The 18,473-nt window shown below is 65.4% G+C and overlaps 4 protein-coding genes across 4 annotated transcripts; 2 read left to right on the top strand and 2 right to left on the bottom strand.

The window, feature by feature from the left end:
- The first annotated feature begins 2,448 nt into the window (after positions 1–2,448).
- Positions 2,449–4,806, top strand: EFNA1 (ephrin A1). The gene is made up of 5 exons (XM_077789400.1): positions 2,449–2,549; positions 3,675–3,970; positions 4,058–4,123; positions 4,371–4,421; positions 4,688–4,806. The coding sequence occupies exons 1-5, from the start codon at positions 2,449–2,451 to the stop codon at positions 4,804–4,806; spliced, it is 633 nt and encodes a 210-aa protein (XP_077645526.1).
- A 1,698-nt stretch (positions 4,807–6,504) lies between these two features.
- Positions 6,505–9,261, top strand: SLC50A1 (solute carrier family 50 member 1). Its single transcript, XM_021532177.2, has 6 exons — positions 6,505–6,620; positions 7,580–7,657; positions 7,758–7,881; positions 7,956–8,114; positions 8,180–8,299; positions 9,047–9,261. The coding sequence occupies exons 1-6, from the start codon at positions 6,556–6,558 to the stop codon at positions 9,146–9,148; spliced, it is 648 nt and encodes a 215-aa protein (XP_021387852.2). The 5' UTR covers positions 6,505–6,555; the 3' UTR covers positions 9,149–9,261.
- A 3,103-nt stretch (positions 9,262–12,364) lies between these two features.
- DPM3 (dolichyl-phosphate mannosyltransferase subunit 3, regulatory) lies at positions 12,365–14,615 on the bottom strand. The gene is made up of 2 exons (XM_021532183.3): positions 14,563–14,615; positions 12,365–14,364 (listed from the first exon to the last, which is right to left on the bottom strand). The coding sequence occupies exon 2, from the start codon at positions 14,356–14,358 to the stop codon at positions 14,071–14,073; it is 288 nt and encodes a 95-aa protein (XP_021387858.1). The 5' UTR covers positions 14,359–14,364; positions 14,563–14,615; the 3' UTR covers positions 12,365–14,070.
- A 1,108-nt stretch (positions 14,616–15,723) lies between these two features.
- On the bottom strand, positions 15,724–18,270 carry KRTCAP2 (keratinocyte associated protein 2). Its single transcript, XM_021532180.3, has 5 exons — positions 18,186–18,270; positions 17,549–17,703; positions 17,001–17,064; positions 16,712–16,778; positions 15,724–15,928 (listed from the first exon to the last, which is right to left on the bottom strand). The coding sequence occupies exons 1-5, from the start codon at positions 18,187–18,189 to the stop codon at positions 15,808–15,810; spliced, it is 411 nt and encodes a 136-aa protein (XP_021387855.2). The 5' UTR covers positions 18,190–18,270; the 3' UTR covers positions 15,724–15,807.
- Positions 18,271–18,473: the final 203 nt, after the last annotated feature.

An 18,473-nucleotide genomic window follows, 5' to 3' on the forward strand; every position in this document is an offset into this window, starting at 1 on the left:
GGCATGTGGGTGGCATGTGGGGCACGCAGCCCCACGGCCCGGGCCCGTGGGACGCCGCGGCAGCGGGAGCCGCGGCCGCTCTCGGGTTGCCGCGGCGGCGCCTGCCGGAGCCCCTGCCGCGTGCCAGGGGAGCGCTCCGCGCCCGCTGCGGCACAGGGCATGCAACATTACCCACAATCAATGGATCATTATGGAATAAACAAGAGGAAAGTTGTTTTGCAAATGCGGCTGAGTTATCGCTCCGCGACACGCGGCGAAGCGTCGCGCGCCGGCCGGGACACGGATGGATCCATGTCGGAGCAAATGGGAGCCGACAGCCGGGCACCGCGCTCCCGCCAGGCTGTGGCAGCGTGCCCGCTGTGCCCACCCCGGCTCTGCACCTACAGAGCCTGTTCTGTACCTACAGACCCCTGTTCTGCACCCACAGTTCTCCCTTCTGCACCTACAGCCCCCTCTTCTGCACGTGCAGCACCCCATTCTGCACCTACAGAGCCTGTTCTGCACCCACAGACCCCTGTCCTGCACCCACAGTTCTCCCTTCTGCACCTACAGAGCCTGTTCTGCACCCACAGCCCCCTTTTCTGCACCCACAGAACCCTGTTCTGCACCTACAGACCCCTGCCCTGCACCCACAGACCCCTGTCCTGCACCCACAGTTCTCCCTCCTGCACCAACAGATCCCTGTCCTGCACCCACAGCCCCCTCTTCTGCACCCATAGAACCCTGTTCTGCACCTACAGACCCCTGCCCTGCACCTACAGACTCCTGCCCTGCACCCACAGTTCTCCCTCCTGCACCTACAGAGCCTGTTCTGCACCCACAGCCCCCTCTTCTGCACCTACAGACCCCTCTTCTGCACCCACTGTTCTCCCTCCTGCACCCACAGATCCCTGTCCTGCACCTACAGAGCCTGTTCTGCACCCACAGCCCCATCCTGCACCTACAGACCCCTGCCATGCACCTACAGACCCCTGCCATGCACCTACAGTTCTCCCTCCTGCACCTACAGAGCCTGTTCTGCACCCACAGCCCCCAATCCTGCACCCAGAGAACCCTGCCCTGCACCTACAGAGCATGTCCTGCACCTACAGACCCGTTCTGCGCCTATAGAACCCTGTCCTGCATCTACAGACCCCTGTTCTGCACCCACAGTCCCCTCTTCTGCACATGTAGCACCTCATTCTGCACCTACAGCCCCATCCTGCACCTACAGCTCTTCCTCCTTCACCCACAGCCCCTGTACTGCACCCAGAGCCCCCAATCCTGCACCTACAGCCCCCCATCCTGCAAGTACAGCCCCGGCCTGCACCCACAGCTCTCCCTCCTGCACCCAGAGCGCCCAATCCTGCACCTACAGACCCTTGTCCTGCATGGACAGTCCCCCATCCTGCATCCACAGCTCCCCTCCTGCACCCACAGCCCTGTCCTGCACCCACAGCCCCCCATTCCTGCATGTACAGCCCCGGCCTGCACCCACAGCCCCAGCCTGCACCCACAGCTCTCCCTCCTGCACCCAGAGCACCCTGTCCTGCATGTGCAGACCCCTGTTCTGCACCCACACTTCTCTCTCCTGCAACCACAGCCCCCAATTCTGCACCCGTAGCCCCCTATCCTGCACCCATAGCCCCTGTACTGCACCCATAGCCCTCAATCCTGCACCCACAGCCCCCCATCCCGCACCCACAGCCCCAGCCTGCACCCACAGGCGCCCATCCTGCACCCATAGCACCCTGTCCTGCACCCACAGCTGCCTATCCTGCACTCACAGCTGCCTATCCTGCACCCATAGCCCCCAATCCTGCACCCACAGCTCCATCCTGCACCCACACCCCCCATCCTGCACCTACAGCTGCCTATCCTGCACCCACAGGCACCCATTCCATACCCACAGCTCTCCCTCCTTCACCCACAGCCCCCGTCCTGCACCCATAGCCCTCAATCCTGCACCCATAGCTGCCTATCCTGCACCCACAGTCCCCTGTCCTGCACCCACAGCCCCCAGCGGGGGGATGGGGGGTGGGTGGGTGTGTGGAGTTGGGGTGGTCCTGCAGCGTGGGGTGAGGCTGGGGTCTTCTGTGTGCGTGTGTTTGGGGGGCTCCTCATCGCTGTGTGAGGAGCGTGTCCCCTTCCCGGTGGGGGTTTGTGTCCCCCTGCCCGCTCCTGGCGTGTTTGTGTCCCGGTTAACGCCGGTCCCGGTAGGGAAGGTTTGCATCCCCCTCCCTGCTGCCGGTGCCGGTGTCCGGGGGCGCGTATCTGTGGGGGGAGGTTTCCGTCCCTCTGATCGATACCGGTGGGGGTGTGTCGTGTGTGTGTGTGTGCGTGTGTGTGTCCTCCCCCCGCCTCGTCCCGTGTGTTGTTGTGCGAGCGGCGGGGCGGGGCGGCGGCGGGGCCGTACTTAAGGCGGGGGCGGGCGCGGGGCCGCCCGTGGAGCGCAGCGCCCGCGGAGCGATGGGGCAGCCGGGGGTGCCCCTGGCCCTGCTGGGGCTGGGGCTGTGCTGGGCTGCGGCGGCCGAGCGGCACACGGTGTTCTGGAACAGCTCCAACCCGCGGTGAGTGACCCCCGCCTCCCACCGGGAACCCCCCTCCCCGCAAACGCGCACCGAGACCGGCACCGGCCGCCCCGAGGGCGCGGGCGGCGCCGCTCCGCTCCCCGGCGGCCTTTGTGCGGGACGGGGCGGCGGGGCCGGTGCGGGGCCGGTGCGGGGCCGGTGCGGGGCCGGTGCGGGGCCGGTGCGGGGCCGGTGCGGGGGGCGGCGGGGCCGGTCCAGGTGTGCCCGGGGGGGCCTTTCCGTTCCCAGGGCCGTGCGAAGGGGCCGCTTCCTTCCCGCGGGGGGGGGCACGGCGCCAGCCCCGGCGCCGGCCCCGGGGACCGTGTTGACAAACACGGGGCAGGATGTGCGGGGGGGTGAGACCTGGATCGGGGCCCCCCGCTCACCGGGCTGCGGGGTGACCCCACGGCAGGCAGCGGCCCTACAGGCTCTAGGGGTCCCCCCTGCCCGCTGCCCTGACTCCCCTTGCTTGTTGAGGTGCTCCCCCGGAGCATGAGCTCTCTCAGGCTCTAGGATTTCGGGAAGACCCCCCACCCCACTCTCCAGCCCCCCAGGTTGTGGCGCTGCCCCACACTCAGGCACCGTGGGGAGATACGGGGCCTCCCCTCTTTCCCGTCCGTCACTGCCACCCCCCGTTTTGGGGTTTCCCCCCCACAGCCCCATATCATAGCGCTGTGTCCTCCCGGGAGTTTTTGGGGTGTCCTAAGTGGCTTTGCCCTCTGGAGGCCACCCCAGCCGGCGAGGTGGGGACCCCGTGGGGGCCCCCGGCGTGTCCCCCCCCCGGCTGGGGTGTGGGGCGCAGCTGGAGCCGGGCTGGCTGCCCCACGGCGAGCGCCGCGCCGGGCAGGGCGCGGGCAGGGTGCGCGTCCCAGCGGGTCCCTCCCTGCTCCCCGGCTCTTGGCAAGCGGGGTGCGCTCGCCACTCACTGCCGGGGGGCCGAGCCGGAGGGAGAGTGAAGGTGGCGTTGCCCTTTCCAAGCTGTTCCAGGTGCTGCGAGGCTCGGCACAGGGAAGGGTGGACCCAAGGGTGCCCCTGCCTAGCACTGCCGTGGCATAAAGGGGATTTGGGGGTGTAAATTAGGCCCTTAACCCAAACCTGACCCCCCTGCCGGCCCTCCTGCGGCAGGTTTCTGTGGAGTGACTACACGGTGGAGGTTCGTCTCAATGACTACCTGGACATCATCTGCCCCCACTACGAGGAGGGCAGCGTGGACCCCCGGGCCATGGAGCGCTACACGCTGTACCTGGTAGAGCTGGAGGAGTACCAGGCCTGCAAGCCCCGCTCCAAGGAGCAGATCCGCTGGGAATGCGACAAGCCCAGCGCCCTGCACGGCCCCGAGAAGTTCTCGGAGAAGTTCCAGCGCTTCACTCCCTTCACGCTCGGCAAAGAGTTCAGGGAGGGACACAGCTACTACTACATCTGTGAGCGCTGGGGGGGCTGAGAGGTGCTGCAGGGACTCGCCAGCGGGCTCCCCCCATCCCTTCCTAACCTTGCCTCTCCCTCCGCAGCCAAGCCCATCCACCACCACGGGGAAGCCTGCCTGAAGCTGAAGGTGACGGTGGCAGGCAAAGGCAGTGAGTATCAGCACCCCCCCGGGGCCCCCCGCGTCCCGCTCGCGGCGCTGGTGCCCAGCGTGGCCTTGGCCGCGCTGAGTCACGGCCTGGCCGTGGCCCCTGGCCAGCCCGGGGTGTGGGCACGCACGGCTTGGCCAGGAAGGTGTTGGTGGGGGTGGGGGAAAGGGGGACAACCCACAGCAAAACGGGATTTTTGGGATTTTGGGGTGCTGCCTTCCCTGGCGTGACCCCCCTGTTTACTCCGCAGCTCCGGCACCGCCTGCCCCGGCCTCGACGCAGAAGGGGAGGATCCAGGCAGGTGGGTTGGGGCTGAGCCAGCTTCCCTTCTGGGGAGGCAGGGTGTTCTTGGGGGTGCCAGGAGGCAGGTGGGGGGCACTGGCCTGAACACAGCCACCCAGGGGTTTGCCGGGGGCACTGGGGCTCATCTGCCCCTCCTGGGGGGCTCTGGAGCTGGCTGAGGTACCAAGGCTGGTGGCACTGCTCTGCAGGGCTGTTGTGCTGCTGGTCTGGGGTACAGCTTGCCTTCGGGGGTTGCTGATGGCTCCTCTCTTTTCCCCCCTGCAGACGACGCGGCCGCACACGTGCTGAGGAGCGTGGGGCAGAACTCGGCCATGCGCAGCAGCAGCCGCCCCTTCACCTTTATCAGCCTCCTCCTGCCCCTGCTGGTGCCACAGGGGCTCTGAGCTGCCCCTGGTGCCCGGACCCACCGAGGCTGTGGCCACTGGAGACCCCCGTGGTCCCCACACATCTGCCCCGCGTGCCCTGCCCGGTGCACATCTGGGCAAGGAAAGGATTTGTGTCAGTATTACGGGGCTGGAAGACCCAAAAAGCCATGGGAGCAGCTGGAGCCTTCAGGCTTCCCTGGCCCTTCCAGGATGGTCCTGGCAGCCAGAGACCGAGCGGGAGCCTGGAGCTGGAGGGGCTGAGGTGCCCCAGACTGGAGAGGGGCAGGGGGCTGGCACCCCTGCCCCGCGGCCGAGCTCGCCCACCACCCTCGGGGCTTGGTGGGCTGGAGCTGGAGCGTGTCCTGCAGGCGGGGACGTGGGGGTGGCCAGGTGAGGCTGGTGCAGGGGGCCAACTACCCCCCAATGTCAGTAGCCAGGCAGCACAGGCGGGCTGGAGATGCCCCGCAGCCAGGGGAGCGGGGTTGTACCAAACATCCCCCTCCTCACTGTGCTGCACCCCTACCCCGTCCCTCATCCCCTGGCCCTTCCCCATCCCTCCCCTCCGCTGGGTGCCGGAGGGGCCCCCCAGCACCCCCTTTGTACAGTTTTTGACACAGGATTTTTTTTTATACCATTGTCGGGAATAAATAACCAAAACCACGCTGAGCTCCTGAGACCTTCCCCCACCCTCCTGGGCCAAGGCTCTCCTGGCCCCTGTGGGGGGTTGGGCTGGTTAATTAATTAATTGGCCGGTGTTTGCACGGGGCTGTTAAGTGGCAAAGTGCCACCGTGGCTGGCACTGTCCCCGGCTTTATCTGGTGACACAAAGGCCTCCCCTGAGGGTAGGGACCCCTCCCCCTGCTCTGCTGTGAGCTCCTGGGGCAAACCCCACTGGAATGTGGCAGATCCCATGGGATGGGCCTGATAAATCACTGCTGCTGAGGAGGGGGCTGGGCAGGGGACACAGCCTGGCTGCACCCCGGGGACCCCCACGGGGTGACCCCAGGGATGTGGGACCCCCTGAGGGTGAGACGCTGTGGGTGCAGGGAGCTGGGATCACAGGGAACTGGGAATTGCAGGGAGCGAGGGTCCTGGAGAGGCGAGATCTGGGGGTACAGGGATGCATGACACCCAAAGGAGGGGGACCCTAGAGATGGAGGGTCGCAGAGAGGGGTCACAGGGATGAGAGACCCCCAGGATGTGTGTGGGGACCATGGGACAGTGGGGTCATGGGGGAAATGTGGATCCTGGGGAATTGTCACAGGGATGTGGGGACACCCAGGGACAGTGGGGTCACGGGGGAAATGTGGATCCCCGGATCCTGTGGATGCAGGATCCTGCGCAATTGCTGTCACAGGGATGTGTGGGGACACCCAGGGACAGTGGGGTCACGGGGGAAATGTGGATCCCCGGATCCGGTGGATGCAGGATCCTGCGGAATTGCTGTCACGGGGATGTGACCCCCGCAGGAGGCGCGGAGCTGGGGTCACAGCGCGGGTGACCCCCGGGCCGTGCAAACCGTGAGCTTCACCCTGGGGATGCCCTGAGACCCCCAAACCGAAAGTGGGGCGCTGAATCCACGACACCTTGCGGGTGCTCCCCCCTGCTCACCGCACCCCCAAACCGTTCCCGGTGCCCTCCCCGGGTGCCCCGGTGCCGCTCCCCCCGCTCGGAGCCGGATCCCCGCCGCTCCTCCCCGGTAGTGCGTCCCGCCCCGCCCCGCTCCGCCGCGGGCAGCGCCGCCGCCGCCGCCGCCCGGTGTCCGGCATGGTCGTGTCGGTGCTCGCCGGTGTCTGCCTGGCCGCCACCCTCGCCATGTTCGCCACCGGCTTGTGAGCGATCGGCGGCGGCCCCGGGCGGGGGCGGGGGCGATGCGGAGCGCACCGGGGCCGGCTCGGGGGTGCCGTGACGGCCGGGGGCGAGGGGAGAACCCCAGCGCTGGTTTTGGGGGGCAGTGGGGCAATGGGGAGGGGGATTTGTGGGTGCAGTAGGACACATGGGGGATGACCACCCCAGGGCTGGTTTTGGGGGGCAGTGGGGGCAATGAGGAGGAGGATTTGTGGATGCACTGGGGCTCATGGGGGATGAGGACCCCAGGGCTGGTTTTGGGGTGCAGTGGGGACAATGGGGAGGGGGATTTGTGGGTGCACTGGGACTCATGGGATATCAGGACCCCAGGGCTTGTTTTGGGCTGCAGTGTGGGTATTGGGGCCCATGGGGTATGAGGACCCCAGGGCTGGTTTTGGGGTGCAGTGTGGGGCCTGGTGGGAGGGTTGAGAGTGCAATAGTGAGGGCACCAGAGGCATTTTGGGCGTTGCAGTGGAGGCCATGAAGGGACACTTGGGGGTAAATTAAGGAAGGTGTTAGGGCCAGTTTGGGGTGCAGTGAGGAGGGTGGTAGGGGGGTGTAATAGGGGCCAGATTGAGGGTGCAGTGGGGGCGATGTGGGGTGCAATGGGGAGGGCACCAGGGCCAGTTTGGGGTGCAGTGAGGAGGGTGGTAGGGGGGTGTAATAGGGGCCAGTTTGGGGGTACAGTGGGGGCCATGGGGAGTGTAATGGGGAGGGCACCAGGGCCAGTTTGGAGTGCAATTCAGAGGGCATCAGGCCCAGTTTGGGGTGCAGTGGGCCACGGATGGCTGGTGCAGAGGGATTGGGGGTGGTGCTGAGTCCTGTTTGGGGGTGCAGGGGGAGGAGAGTGGGGGGTGCAGTGCCTGCTGGCTGCACACACTGGAGCCCCCCAACCCCAGAACCACCAGGCACCCAGGAGGCCGCTGCCCTCCACCCTCCCCAGGTCTGACCTGCGCCAGATGTTGGCGACCAAAAGCGTGGAGAACATCCAGTTCCTGCCCTTCCTCACCACTGATGCCAAGTACGGCGGGCTCGGGGCCTGGGGAGGAGGGTCACACACATTTGAGGGGCAGGGGGAATCCCCCAGGCTGCAGCCAAGTGCCTGTGCCACGTCCCTGCAGCAACCTGAGCTGGCTGGGCTACGGCTGCCTGAAGGGGGACGGGACGGTGATCACCGTCAACGCCATCGGGGCAGCTCTGCAGACCCTCTACATCCTGGTGTATCTCTACTACAGCCCTGCCAAGGTGGGGCAGGGCCCTGGGGCCATGGGGAGGATGGGGGAGCCTCACCCTGATTGTCCCCCTGCTGTCCCCCCCAGCGCCCCGTGCTGCTGCAGGTCCTGCTGCTCCTGGCTGTGGTGGTCACTGGCTGCGGCTACTTCAGCATCCTGGTTGACACAGGGACGCGCCTGACACACCTGGGGCTCTTCTGCAGCGTCTTCACCATCAGCATGTACCTCTCACCGCTGGCTGACCTGGTGTGTGGGGCTTGGCAGAGCTGGGGCTTGCCAGCCCGGGCCCTGCCTGACGTTTGCTCCCGCAGGCCAAGGTTGTCCGGAGCAAGTCGACACGGTGCCTGTCCTTTCCCCTGACCGTCACCACCCTTGTGGCCTCCAGCAGCTGGACACTCTATGGCCTGCAGCTCCATGATCCCTACATCACAGTGGGTTGGGCTGGCGGGATGCCGGGGGTGTCATTCTATCCCATCTCACATCCCCACCTGTCCTACTCCATTGCAGCCCCATCCCCATCCCACCCTGGCCTGCTCCATCTGTGTTCCACCCTTCTCCATCCCATTCTGTTCTGTCCCCCTCCTGCCCCATTTCACCCCATCCCATTCCCATCTCACACCACTCCATCCTCATTCCACTCCTATCCCATCCTGTCCTATCCCATTCCCACCCCATCCCATTCCCATCTCACCCCACTCCATCCCCATTCCACTCCTATCCCATCCTGTCCTATTCCATTCTCACCCCATTGCCATCCCATCCCAACCTCTCCTATCCTTCCCCATCCCCACCCCACTTCCATCCCATCCCATTTTATCCCATCCCATTTTATCCCATCCCAGCCTATCCTATTCTTCCCCATCCCCACCTCACTGCCATCCCATCCCATTTTATCCCATCCCAGCCTGTCCTATCCTTCCCCATCCCCATCCCCACCTCACTCCCATCCCATCCCCTCTTCTCCCATCCCATCCCACCCCATTCCCCTCTCGTGGCTCAGCCGAGCGCTTGGCTCGGCGCCGGCCCCGTTCAGCACCGCGTGTCACCCAGCCAAGGGTGACAAGGCCCAGCATGATGACTATAGATTTCAATTAATTAGCTGGGATGGGGCCAATAAGCCTCCCCCAGCACCGTGGAGGGGAGGGGTACATCCACGGTCCCCCCGTGTCCCCCCGCAGGTCCCCAACGTGCCGGGGATCGTCACCAGCCTCGTGCGGTTCTGGCTCTTCCGGCGGTACAGGCCGGAGCAGGGCAAGCCCTACAGCCCCCTGCCTGCCTGAGGGGTCCCCAGGAGCCCCCCAACTCTGGCCTGGGCTGGCCCCAGGTGCCACCTTGGCCACTCCCAGTGGGACATCAGCAAGGACCTCCTGCCTCCAGCCCTGCATCCTTCAGCGAAGGCCCTGGAGCTCTCAGCGAATCCTTTGGGGGTGCCGTAAGCCCCTCAAACCCCAGGGTGGGAGTTTTCCGTGCCCGTGGCACCAGGATTTTGAAGGGCAGGGCTTTCGAGTGGCTTCCAGGGCTCCAGGTGTCACTTTTGTATGGATTCAAGTGCCTTTTAATAAATCAGAGACTTCCCAGTGCCTGCTTCTTGTACCTCCCTCCTGCTGCTGAGGATGCTGCAGAGAGCTCTTGGCCCTACAGCAGCTTTGGGAGCTTTTGTGGCCAGCCAGGGGGGCTCCTTATGGCCATAAAGGGGCTACTTGTGGGGAGGGCTCGTCCTGGCACACCCTGGGCTCTGGCAAACCCTTGGTGGGCATCAGCCCTGGTGTTGGGGCCACGAGGGGACCCCAGGGAAGCCAGTGCTGCTGGGGGTCTGCTCGGAGCCCCCTGAGCTACAGGAGCCTCCCATCACAGTGTGGGGGTAAAAATCTGTGGAATTGATCTGCAGCCACCATGGCAGGACGTGGGAATCGATGGAATCCTTGCTAAACCCCCGTGGATTGAGCAGGCCTGGATCAAGCTCTGTCAATTAACCAATTAACAGCGATCTGGAATGAAGATATTGTGCCAGTGCCTCAGTGGAGGGATGGGAGGGGCCAAATCACACAGCAGACCCCAGAGCCTGGCAGGGAGAGACCCCCACCCCATGCAGGACCCCCCAGGACTGAGGAGCCTCATCTCACACTCCCCCATGAGAAGACCCCAGGGAAGCCAGCGCTGCTCTGACCCCCCTGAGCTACAGGAGCCTCCCATCACAGTGTGGGGGTAAAAATCTGTGGGATTGACCTGCAGCCACCATGGCAGAGCGTGGGAATCAATGGAATCCTTGCTAAACCCCCGTGGATCGAGCAGGCCTGGATCAAGCATCGATGCTCTGTCAATTAACCAATTAACAGCGATCTGGAATGAAGATATTGTGCCAGTGCCTCAGTGGAGGGACAGGAGGGGCCAAATCACACAGCAGACCCCAGAACCTGGCAGGGAGAGACCCCCACCCCATGCAGGACCCCCCAGGACTAAGGAGCCTCATCCCACGCCCCAGCCAGACACCGCTGGGATGAAGGATGCTGGCAGGAGCTGTGCTGTGCCTCTGCTGCTCGTGCACGCCTCACACACAGCCTGGAAAAATCCATCTCAAGGGCCAGAGCTGAGCGTGGTGCCAAGGGAAGGAGGACGAGCTCCTGGCGTGCTCCGTCTTGCCCCTGTGGAGCCGGGGCTCCCCATGCCTGCTCTGGCTGCTCCCAGGATTCGGCCCAGCAGGGAGGAGCCCCCCAACCTCAGGAAAAAGCTCCCAGAGCCTGGGGAAAGGGCAGCTTTCTCCACTGCCACACCTCAGCTGCCAACCGGTCGCTCCGGCTGGCCCGTGCCGGCAGCGGCTGTGACGTGGCCCCTGGTGCCAGGCTGGAGGCAGCTCCCAGGTGCTTCCACGCAGGGAGGAGCTGCCACACAGGGCTGGGAGGAGCTCCTGATGGCCGTGACTTGAGGCTCTGGATCGCCCTGAGTAGCCCCTGGATGACCATAAGTAGCCCCTGGATGACCATAAGTAGCCCATTGAAGACCATGAGTAGAGGCTCTGGATTGCCATGAGGAGTTACCCACGCATGGGTAGCTCAGAGATGGCTGGGAGTAGCCCCTAGATGACCACAAGTAGCCCCTGACGGTCCTGAGTAGCTCACAGAGGACTGTCAGTAGCCCCTGAGGGCCACAAGTAACCCCTGGATGGCCACGAGGAGCTCCTGGCTGGCTGTCAGTAGCCCCTGATGGCCACAGGTAGCCCAGGATGGGGCTGGACTTTCACGAGCAGCCTGTAGAGCCATGGGCAGCCCTTACATGACCACGAGCAACATTCATGTAGCCCCTTTGAATGATCATGAGGAGCCCTTGGCTGGCTGTGAGTAGCCCCTGATGACCCCGAGTAGCCCACAGAAGGCTGTTAGTAGCCCCCAGAGCACTGCTGGCCTCGTGCTGTGGTCCTGACCCCACCAAATCCAGGGCAATGTCACCCCCCCCTCCAAACCACCCGTGTGCCAAACGAGCGCTGGCAGCTTCCCACTCTGCTCCCACCAGCCTTTGCTGCTCAGGAAACAGCTAATTAGCTGCTCCTGCTAATTAACCCGAGTCCTCCCAACTGCTCCTTTCTGCAGAGGATACACAGCTGCTAATTAAAATCCCAAAGTCCTTTGGCTGGAGGAGCTGCAGGCTGCCAGGGCAGGTTCCTGCGCAGGGGGTCAGAGAGCAGAAACGGGGGTCCCCTCCCCAGACAGAGCCCCCCCACCACAATTTAAAGGCTGCGTTGCCCACCCCACCCTACAAACCCCTCTCCTCCTTGCCGGGAGCGCGGCCAGCGGGACGGGATGAGGCTCCTGCAGCTCCCGGGGTGAACCACACCTGAGCCGGGAATGCGGCTGGGCCACGGCCCCGCTCCCGCATCCCAGTTCCAGAGAGCTCGGCGAGGGACAGCAGCGCCTGTGGGGGATTCCCCGAGACCCGCGTGGACACCCTGCCCTTCGCAGAACCCCCAAATTCTCCCCTCACACCGCCGAGAGCTCAGCGATTCCCCCGGGAGAACCAAGGGATTCCTCCGGGTGGTTTCCAGCAGCGCCCGAGGCTCCCGCAGCCCCCTGAGCCCCCCAGCCCGGCAGTGTCCCGAGGCTTTATTGGGGTCCTGGGGCTTTTTGGGGGTCCCAGGGTCCCACAACAGCATGGCCAGCATGACACCGGGACTTTCTTGGGGTCCCGGAGCTTTCTTGGGGTCCTGAGGCTTTACTGGGGTCCCAGGGTTTTATTTGGGTCCCAGGGTCCCACAACAGCACTGGCAGCACCGTCCCGGGGCTTTGTTGGGGTCCTGAAGCTTTTCTGGGGTCCCAGGGCTTTTTTGGTGTCCTGGGGCTTTATTGGGGTCCCGGGGCTTCCTTGGGGCCCTGAGGCTTTATTGGGGTGCCAGGGTTTTATTGGGGCTCCCAGGATCCCACAGGAGCACAGCCAGCATGGCACCGGGGCTTTATTGGGGTCCCGGGGCTTTATTGGGGTCCCATAGCAGCACAGTCAGCACCGTCTCAGAGTTTTCTTGGGGTCCTGAGGCTTTATTGGGGTCCCAGGGTCCCACAGGAGCACGGCCAGCACGGCATCGGGGCTTGATTGGTGGTCCTACAGCTTTACTGGGGTCCCGGGGCTTTACTGGGGTCCCAGGATCCCACAGCAGCACGGTCAGCACCGTCCCGGGTTTTCTTGGGGTCCTGGGGCTTTCTTGGGGTCCCCAGAACAGCATGACCAGCACTGTCCCAGGTATTTTTTGGTGTCCTGGAGCTTTTTTGGGGTCCCGGGGCTTTATTCAGGTGCCGGGGTCACACAACAGCACGGCCAGCACCATCCCGGGGCTTTATTGGGGTCTCAGGGCTTTATTGGGGAACACAAGAGCAGGGCCAGCACCATCCCAGAGCTTTTTTTGGGGTCCCAGGGCTTTTTTGGGGTCCTGGGGTCACACAACAGCAGGGCCAGCACCATCCAGGGCTTTATTTGGGGTCCCAGGGCTTTATTGGGCTCCCGGTTTTTTTGGGGGGTCCTGGGCTTTATTGGAATCCTGGGGTTCTGGGGTCCCGGGGTTTTACTGGGGTCCTGGAGCTTTATTGGGGTCCCGGAGCTTTACTGGGGTCCCGAGGCTTTTTCAGGGTCCCGGAATTTTACTGGGGTCCTGAGGCTTTTCTGGGGCCACACAACAGCAGGGCCAGCACCGTCACAAGGGTTTGAGTCCAAGGGCTTTCTTGGTGTTCCGGGGCGTTTTTGGGTTCCCGAAGCTTTCCGGGGCTCCCGGGGCATCACTGAGCTCCAAGGCTTTTTTGGGGTCCTGGAGTTTTCTGGGGCTGCCGAGGCTTTACTGGGCTCCCGGGAGTTTTTGGGGGTCCCGGAGCTTTCTGGGTCTCCCGGGGTGTCACTGAGCTCGGAGGCTTTTTTGGGGTCCTGGAGTTTTCTGGGGCTGCCGGGGCGTCACTCCACTCCAAAGCTTTTTTGGGGTCCTGGAGTTTTCTGGGGCTCCGGGGCGTCACTGAGCTCGGAGGCTTTTTTAGGGTCCTGGAGTTTTCTGGGGCTGCCGGGGTGTCACTCCACTCCAAAGCTTTTTTGGGGTCCTGGAGTTTTCTGGGGCTGCCGGGGCGTCACTCCACTCCAAAGCTTTTTTAGGGTCCTGGAGTTTTCTGGGGCTCCGGGGCGTCACTGAGCTCGGAGGCTTTTTTAGGGTCCTGGAGTTTTCTGGGGCTGCCGGGGCGTCACTCCACTCCAAAGCTTTTTTGGGGTCCTGGAGTTTTCTGGGGCTCCGGGGCGTCACTGAGCTCGGAGGCTTTTTTAGGGTCCTGGAGTTTTCTGGGGCTGCCGGGGCGTCACTCCACTCCAAAGCTTTTTTGGGGTCCTGGAGTTTTCTGGGGCTGCCGGGGCGTCACTCCACTCCAAAGCTTTTTTAGGGTCCTGGAGTTTTCTGGGGCTCCGGGGCGTCACTGAGCTCGGAGGCTTTTTTAGGGTCCTGGAGTTTTCTGGGGCTCCGGGGCGTCACTCCACTCCAAAGCTTTTTTAGGGTCCTGGAGTTTTCTGGGTCTCCCGGGGCGTCACTGAGCTCCGAGGCTTTTTTGGGGTCCTGGAGTTTTCTGGGGCTGCCGGGGCGTCACTCCACTCCAAAGCTTTTTTAGGGTCCTGGAGTTTTCTGGGGCTCCGGGGCGTCACTGAGCTCCGAGGCTTTTTTGGGGTCCCGGAGCTTTCCGGGGCTCCCGGGCCGTCACTCCGCCCCGAGGCGCAGCCCCCGCCGCCGCAGGTCGGCCCTCGCCGCCCTGATGTGCTCCTGCAGCTCGGCCGCCGCCTCCTCGCAGTCGTTGAAGGTGGCCAGGCGGTAGCCCACGGTGGCCAGCGAGTAGCAGCCGAAGGCCACCAGCAGGTAGACGGGCAGCGGCAGCAGCGCCCGGCGCAGCGGGGCCGGCGGCTGCAGCCCCGGCGGCGCCAGAGCCAGCGCGGCCCAGGCCGAGCCCAGCAGGGCGAGCGCGCAGAGCCACTGGGCCAGCTTGGTCATGGCGGCCTGAGGGGAGAGAGGGCGGCAGGCGGACATGGGGGAGCCGTGAGGGGGGAAAAAGGCGGGAAAAGTGGGGCGGGGGGAGGGGAGCGAGACGGAGAGCCCCGCGCCGGGCCCAGTGTCTCAAGGGAGAGCGGCCTCAATTCCCGCTGTGCCTCCACCCGCCGCACCGAGCCCTCCCCAGAGCCCCATCCCCACCCGCACCTGGCTCGGTGCCGCTCCCGGTGCCGGTGCCGCTCCCCGCCCGGTGCCGCGATGGGCGGTAACGGCGGCGGCGCGCGCGGGGGATGCTGGGAGTTGTAGTTCTGAGGAGCGGCGGCAGCAGGCGCCCCCTGCTGGCGGGGAGGGGCGCGGCACCACCGGGACCGCTCCGGGAGCCCCCCGGGACCACTCCGGGAACTCCCCGGGAACCCTCCGGGACCCCCCGGGAGCTCTACGGAAGCCCACCGGGACCCCTCCGGGACCACTCGGGGACCCCTCCGGGAACCCCCGGGAGCCCACCGGGATCACACCGGGACCACTCCGGGACCCCCCCGGGAACTCCCCGGGACCACTCAGGGAGCCGCCCGGGACCACCCCGGGAACCGTCCGGGAGCCCTCCGGGACCACTCCGGGACCTTCCCGGAAGCCCTCCGGGAGCCCACCGGGACCCCTCTGGGAGTCCCCCGCGACCCCTCCGGGATCACTCCGGGACCGCTCCGGGACCCCCCCGAGAGCCCTCCGGGACCGCTCCGGGACTCCTCCGGGAGCCCCCCAGACGCCTCCGGGAGCCCACCGGGACCTCCCCGGGAGCCCTCCGGGAGCCCCCCGGACCCCTCCGGGAGCCCTCCGGGAGCGGGTCCGGCCCCGCTGCCGGTGCCGCAGGAAGCGCCGGGCTTTGTCGGTCGCCGCCGGGGCCGCAGGAAGCATCTGGTTTCCTCCGCGTCCGGCCGGAGGGGTGCCAGGGAGCCGGCGTGGGAGCGAGTCCCGCCCGCCCTCCCACGGCTGCGGGAACCGCACCGTTCCCACCCCCCCGCCACAACCGGGCAGCCCCGGTGGCCCCCCAGCCCGGTGTCCTGCGGAGGGCACACAGGAGTGCGTGATGCCCTGCCAAAGCCGGCAGGCTGAGCTGTGCCAGCGGTCCGGGGGCAGATGGGGCTGGAGCCATGAGCCACTGGGACCACCAGAGCCCCCTGCCCACTCCAGTCTGCTCCAATCCTGGCTCCACTGGGATCTTCTTCCCTCGCAGCTCTGGGTGGACAAAACGCCAGCAGCATTTTGGCCACCCCCACCTCACCTGGGCAACCCAGAACCTACCCTGGGCTCCAGGGCCACTTCCAGCAGGGTCAGGAACCCGGCTGGCAGCTGGCACAGGGGACAAGAAGGTACAAAGAAATGGCTTTATTGGGCAGGGGGGAGTCCCGGATCGGCCACAGGGAGGGGGCTGCCCCAGGAAGGGGCAGCAGGACATCAATTTCTCTTCCTGCCCTTGCCAACAGCCTTGGCAGGAGGAGCGACGGGCGCTGTGGACTGGTAGAGAGTGGAGGAGATCTTGTTGATGTAGTAGAGACCCACCATGGAGAAGATGAGGCTACGAGAGCAGAAGGGAAGAGGCTGCTCAGCTGCTGGGGGCAGGAACACGCCAGGCTCACCCCAGCTTCTGGTGCCTGGGTCCCCCTACCCTTCCCAAACTCTCTCCCTTGGATCCCATTGTGCTGCACTTCCTAAACCAACAATTTCCCCTTGGATCCCACTCTGCTGCCGTTCCTAAACCAACAATTGCCCCTTGGATCCCACTTTCCTGCCTTTCCTAAACCTACAATTTCCCCTTGGATCCCACTCTGCTCCCCTTCCTAAACCAACAATTTCCCCTTGGATCACACTCCCCTTCCTAAACCAACAATTTCCCCTTGGATCCCACTCCCCTTCCTAAACCAACAATTGCCCCTTGGATCCCATTGTGCTGCCATTCCTAAACCAACAATTTCCCCTTGGATCCCACTCCCCTTCCTAAACCAACAATTGCCCCTTGGATCCCACTCCCCTTCCTAAACCAACAATTTCCCCCTGGATCCCCTTGTGCTGCCATTCCTAAACCAACAATTTCCCCTTGGATCCCACTCCCCTTCCTAAACCAACAATTGCCCCTTGGATCCCATTCCCCTTCCTAAACCAACAATTTCCCCCTGGATCCCCTTGTGCTGCCATTCCTAAACCAACACTTTCCCCTTGATCCCACTGCGCTGCCGTTCCCGCCTGAGGCTCCCTGGCACTCCTGGCCCTGCCCAGCCTCCTGCCCCGCTCCCGGTGTCACCCGTGACCCCTCGGGGTCCCCGTGGTCACTCCCTACCCCCCAGGGCAGCTCTGGACGTACCAGGTGGTCACACAGACCCGGTGGATGAGGCCAGAGGCGAACAGGGCCAGCAAGAGGCAGGTGAGGACTGCGGAGAGCCAGGAGACACACCATGCTGCAGGGCTGCCCCAGGTGATGGGGAGGCTGTGCCTGCAGCACCAAAATTTCCCCCAAACCCAGGAGAAGCTCAAGGGGAGCTGCCACAGTTCCAGGGCAGGGCTGGGACTGTCTGGTGCCACTGCTGGAGCATCCCCAGCCCTTTCACCACTGCTGTGTCCCCCCTGCCCTCCTGAGCTCCCACAACACTTACTCTCGGGGAATATCTTGGCCTGGAAACCCTTCCCGAAGATGAGGTTCTCCAGGTTGTTGAAGGCCTGGTTGTGGAGTTAAGGGACAGAACGGGATCCTGCTGTCCTGCTCCCATTTCCCAGCCTCCTTACTCCATCCCCACTCCTGTCCTCTGGACCTGCTCCCCAGCAGCCCCCCGGTCCCGTTGTCAGCCCCCTGGTCCCGTTGTCAGCCCCCCGGTCCTGTTGCCAGCCCCCTTGTCCTGTTGCCAGTCCCCTGGTCCCATTGTCAGGCCCCTGGTCCTGTTATCAGCCCCCTGGTCCCGTTGCCATCTCCTCGGTCCCACTGCCAGCCCCCCGGTCCCGTTGTCAGCCCCCTGGTCCCGCTGTCAGCCCCCTGGTCCCGTTACCATCTCCTCGGTCCCACTGCCAGTCCCCTGGTCCCGTTGTCAGCCCCCTGGTCCCGTTGCCATCTCCCTGGTCCCGTTGCCATCTCCTCGGTCCCACTGCCAGCCCCCCGGTCCCGTTGCCAGCCCGGTGGCCCCGGTGGCCCCGCCGTGCCCGGGGATGCCGTGAGGGAGCAGACGAAGAGCGCCGAGCCCAGCAGCCCGCCCTGGATGGTGAGCCACTCGGTGGAGGCCAGCTGCCGGCTGTACATCTGCATCCCGGCGAACAGCAGCAGCGACAGCAGCGACGACAGCGCCAGCGACGTGCCCGTGCCTACGGCTGAGCCCCGGGGCCGACTCAGCACCGGCACCGGCACCGGGGCCAGACCCGGGGCTGAGCTCAGCCCGCAGCCATAGGGCTGTGCCGTGCCCCCCTTCCCCCAGCCCAGCTGCCCCGCCGCTCCCGTTATCCCCGTGCCCCAATACCCTCCTGCCCCGTTACACCTCCATCCCCTCTGCCCCGGTATCCCCCGCTCCCGTTAACCCCGTTAACCCCGTGCCCCCAATACCCTCCCCGCCCTGCCACACCTCCATTCCCCTCTCCCCACTGCTCCATTCCCCCCGTGCCCCGGTACCGCCCGTTCCCCTTCCCCTTTCCCGTTCCCCCCGCTATCCCCGGTACTCCTCCCGCCTCCGTTACCCACCTGCCCCGTTACCCCCGTTACCCCTGGTGCCCCCAGCATTCCCATCACCGCCCCCGTCTCCGTGCCCCCCATTCCCCCCGGTTCCCCGTTACCCCCGTGCCCCCCCCCCCCCCGTTACCCATGGTGCCCCCGGCCCGTCCCGGTCCGCTCCCGGTGCCGCCGTTCCGCGCACGCGCGCTCCGCCCGCCGCGCGGCGGGGCCACGGCGGCAGCGCCACTGCGCGTGCGCGAGGGGCGCGGCCCCGCCCCTCCCAGCGCGCGCCCCCCGGCGGCCGGGAGCGGCACTGCAGCTCCACGCCGCCCCCGGAGCGCCCTCTGGCGGCGGGGACGGGAACAGCGCGGGCACGGGACACCGGCACCGGCAGCGACCCCGGGAGCACCGCCGGTACCGGTGCCATGCTCATCCT

This window comes from Lonchura striata, chromosome 33, assembly GCF_046129695.1.
Source record: "Lonchura striata isolate bLonStr1 chromosome 33, bLonStr1.mat, whole genome shotgun sequence".
NCBI classification, from domain to species: Eukaryota; Metazoa; Chordata; class Aves; order Passeriformes; family Estrildidae; genus Lonchura; species Lonchura striata.

Bases quoted from the DNA above. Each gene is read 5' to 3' on its own strand.
- EFNA1 (XM_077789400.1), top strand. From the start codon at position 2,449: ATGGGGCAGCCGGGGGTGCCCCTGGCCCTGCTGGGGCTGGGGCTGTGC. The intron at 3,971-4,057 runs GTGAGCGCTGGG...CTCCCTCCGCAG, and splicing joins ACACAGCTACTACTACATCT to CCAAGCCCATCCACCACCAC. The intron at 4,422-4,687 runs GTGGGTTGGGGC...TCCCCCCTGCAG, and splicing joins GAAGGGGAGGATCCAGGCAG to ACGACGCGGCCGCACACGTG.
- KRTCAP2 (XM_021532180.3), bottom strand. The intron at 17,065-17,548 runs GCATCCCCGGGC...CTCCACAACCAG, and splicing joins TCTTCGTCTGCTCCCTCACG to GCCTTCAACAACCTGGAGAA. The intron at 15,929-16,711 runs GTACGTCCAGAG...CTGCTCTCGTAG, and splicing joins CGGGTCTGTGTGACCACCTG to CCTCATCTTCTCCATGGTGG.
- SLC50A1 (XM_021532177.2), top strand. From the start codon at position 6,556: ATGGTCGTGTCGGTGCTCGCCGGTGTCTGCCTGGCCGCCACCCTCGCC. The intron at 8,115-8,179 runs GTGTGTGGGGCT...TTGCTCCCGCAG, and splicing joins TCTCACCGCTGGCTGACCTG to GCCAAGGTTGTCCGGAGCAA. The intron at 8,300-9,046 runs GTGGGTTGGGCT...GTCCCCCCGCAG, and splicing joins TCCATGATCCCTACATCACA to GTCCCCAACGTGCCGGGGAT.
- DPM3 (XM_021532183.3), bottom strand. From the start codon at position 14,358: ATGACCAAGCTGGCCCAGTGGCTCTGCGCGCTCGCCCTGCTGGGCTCG.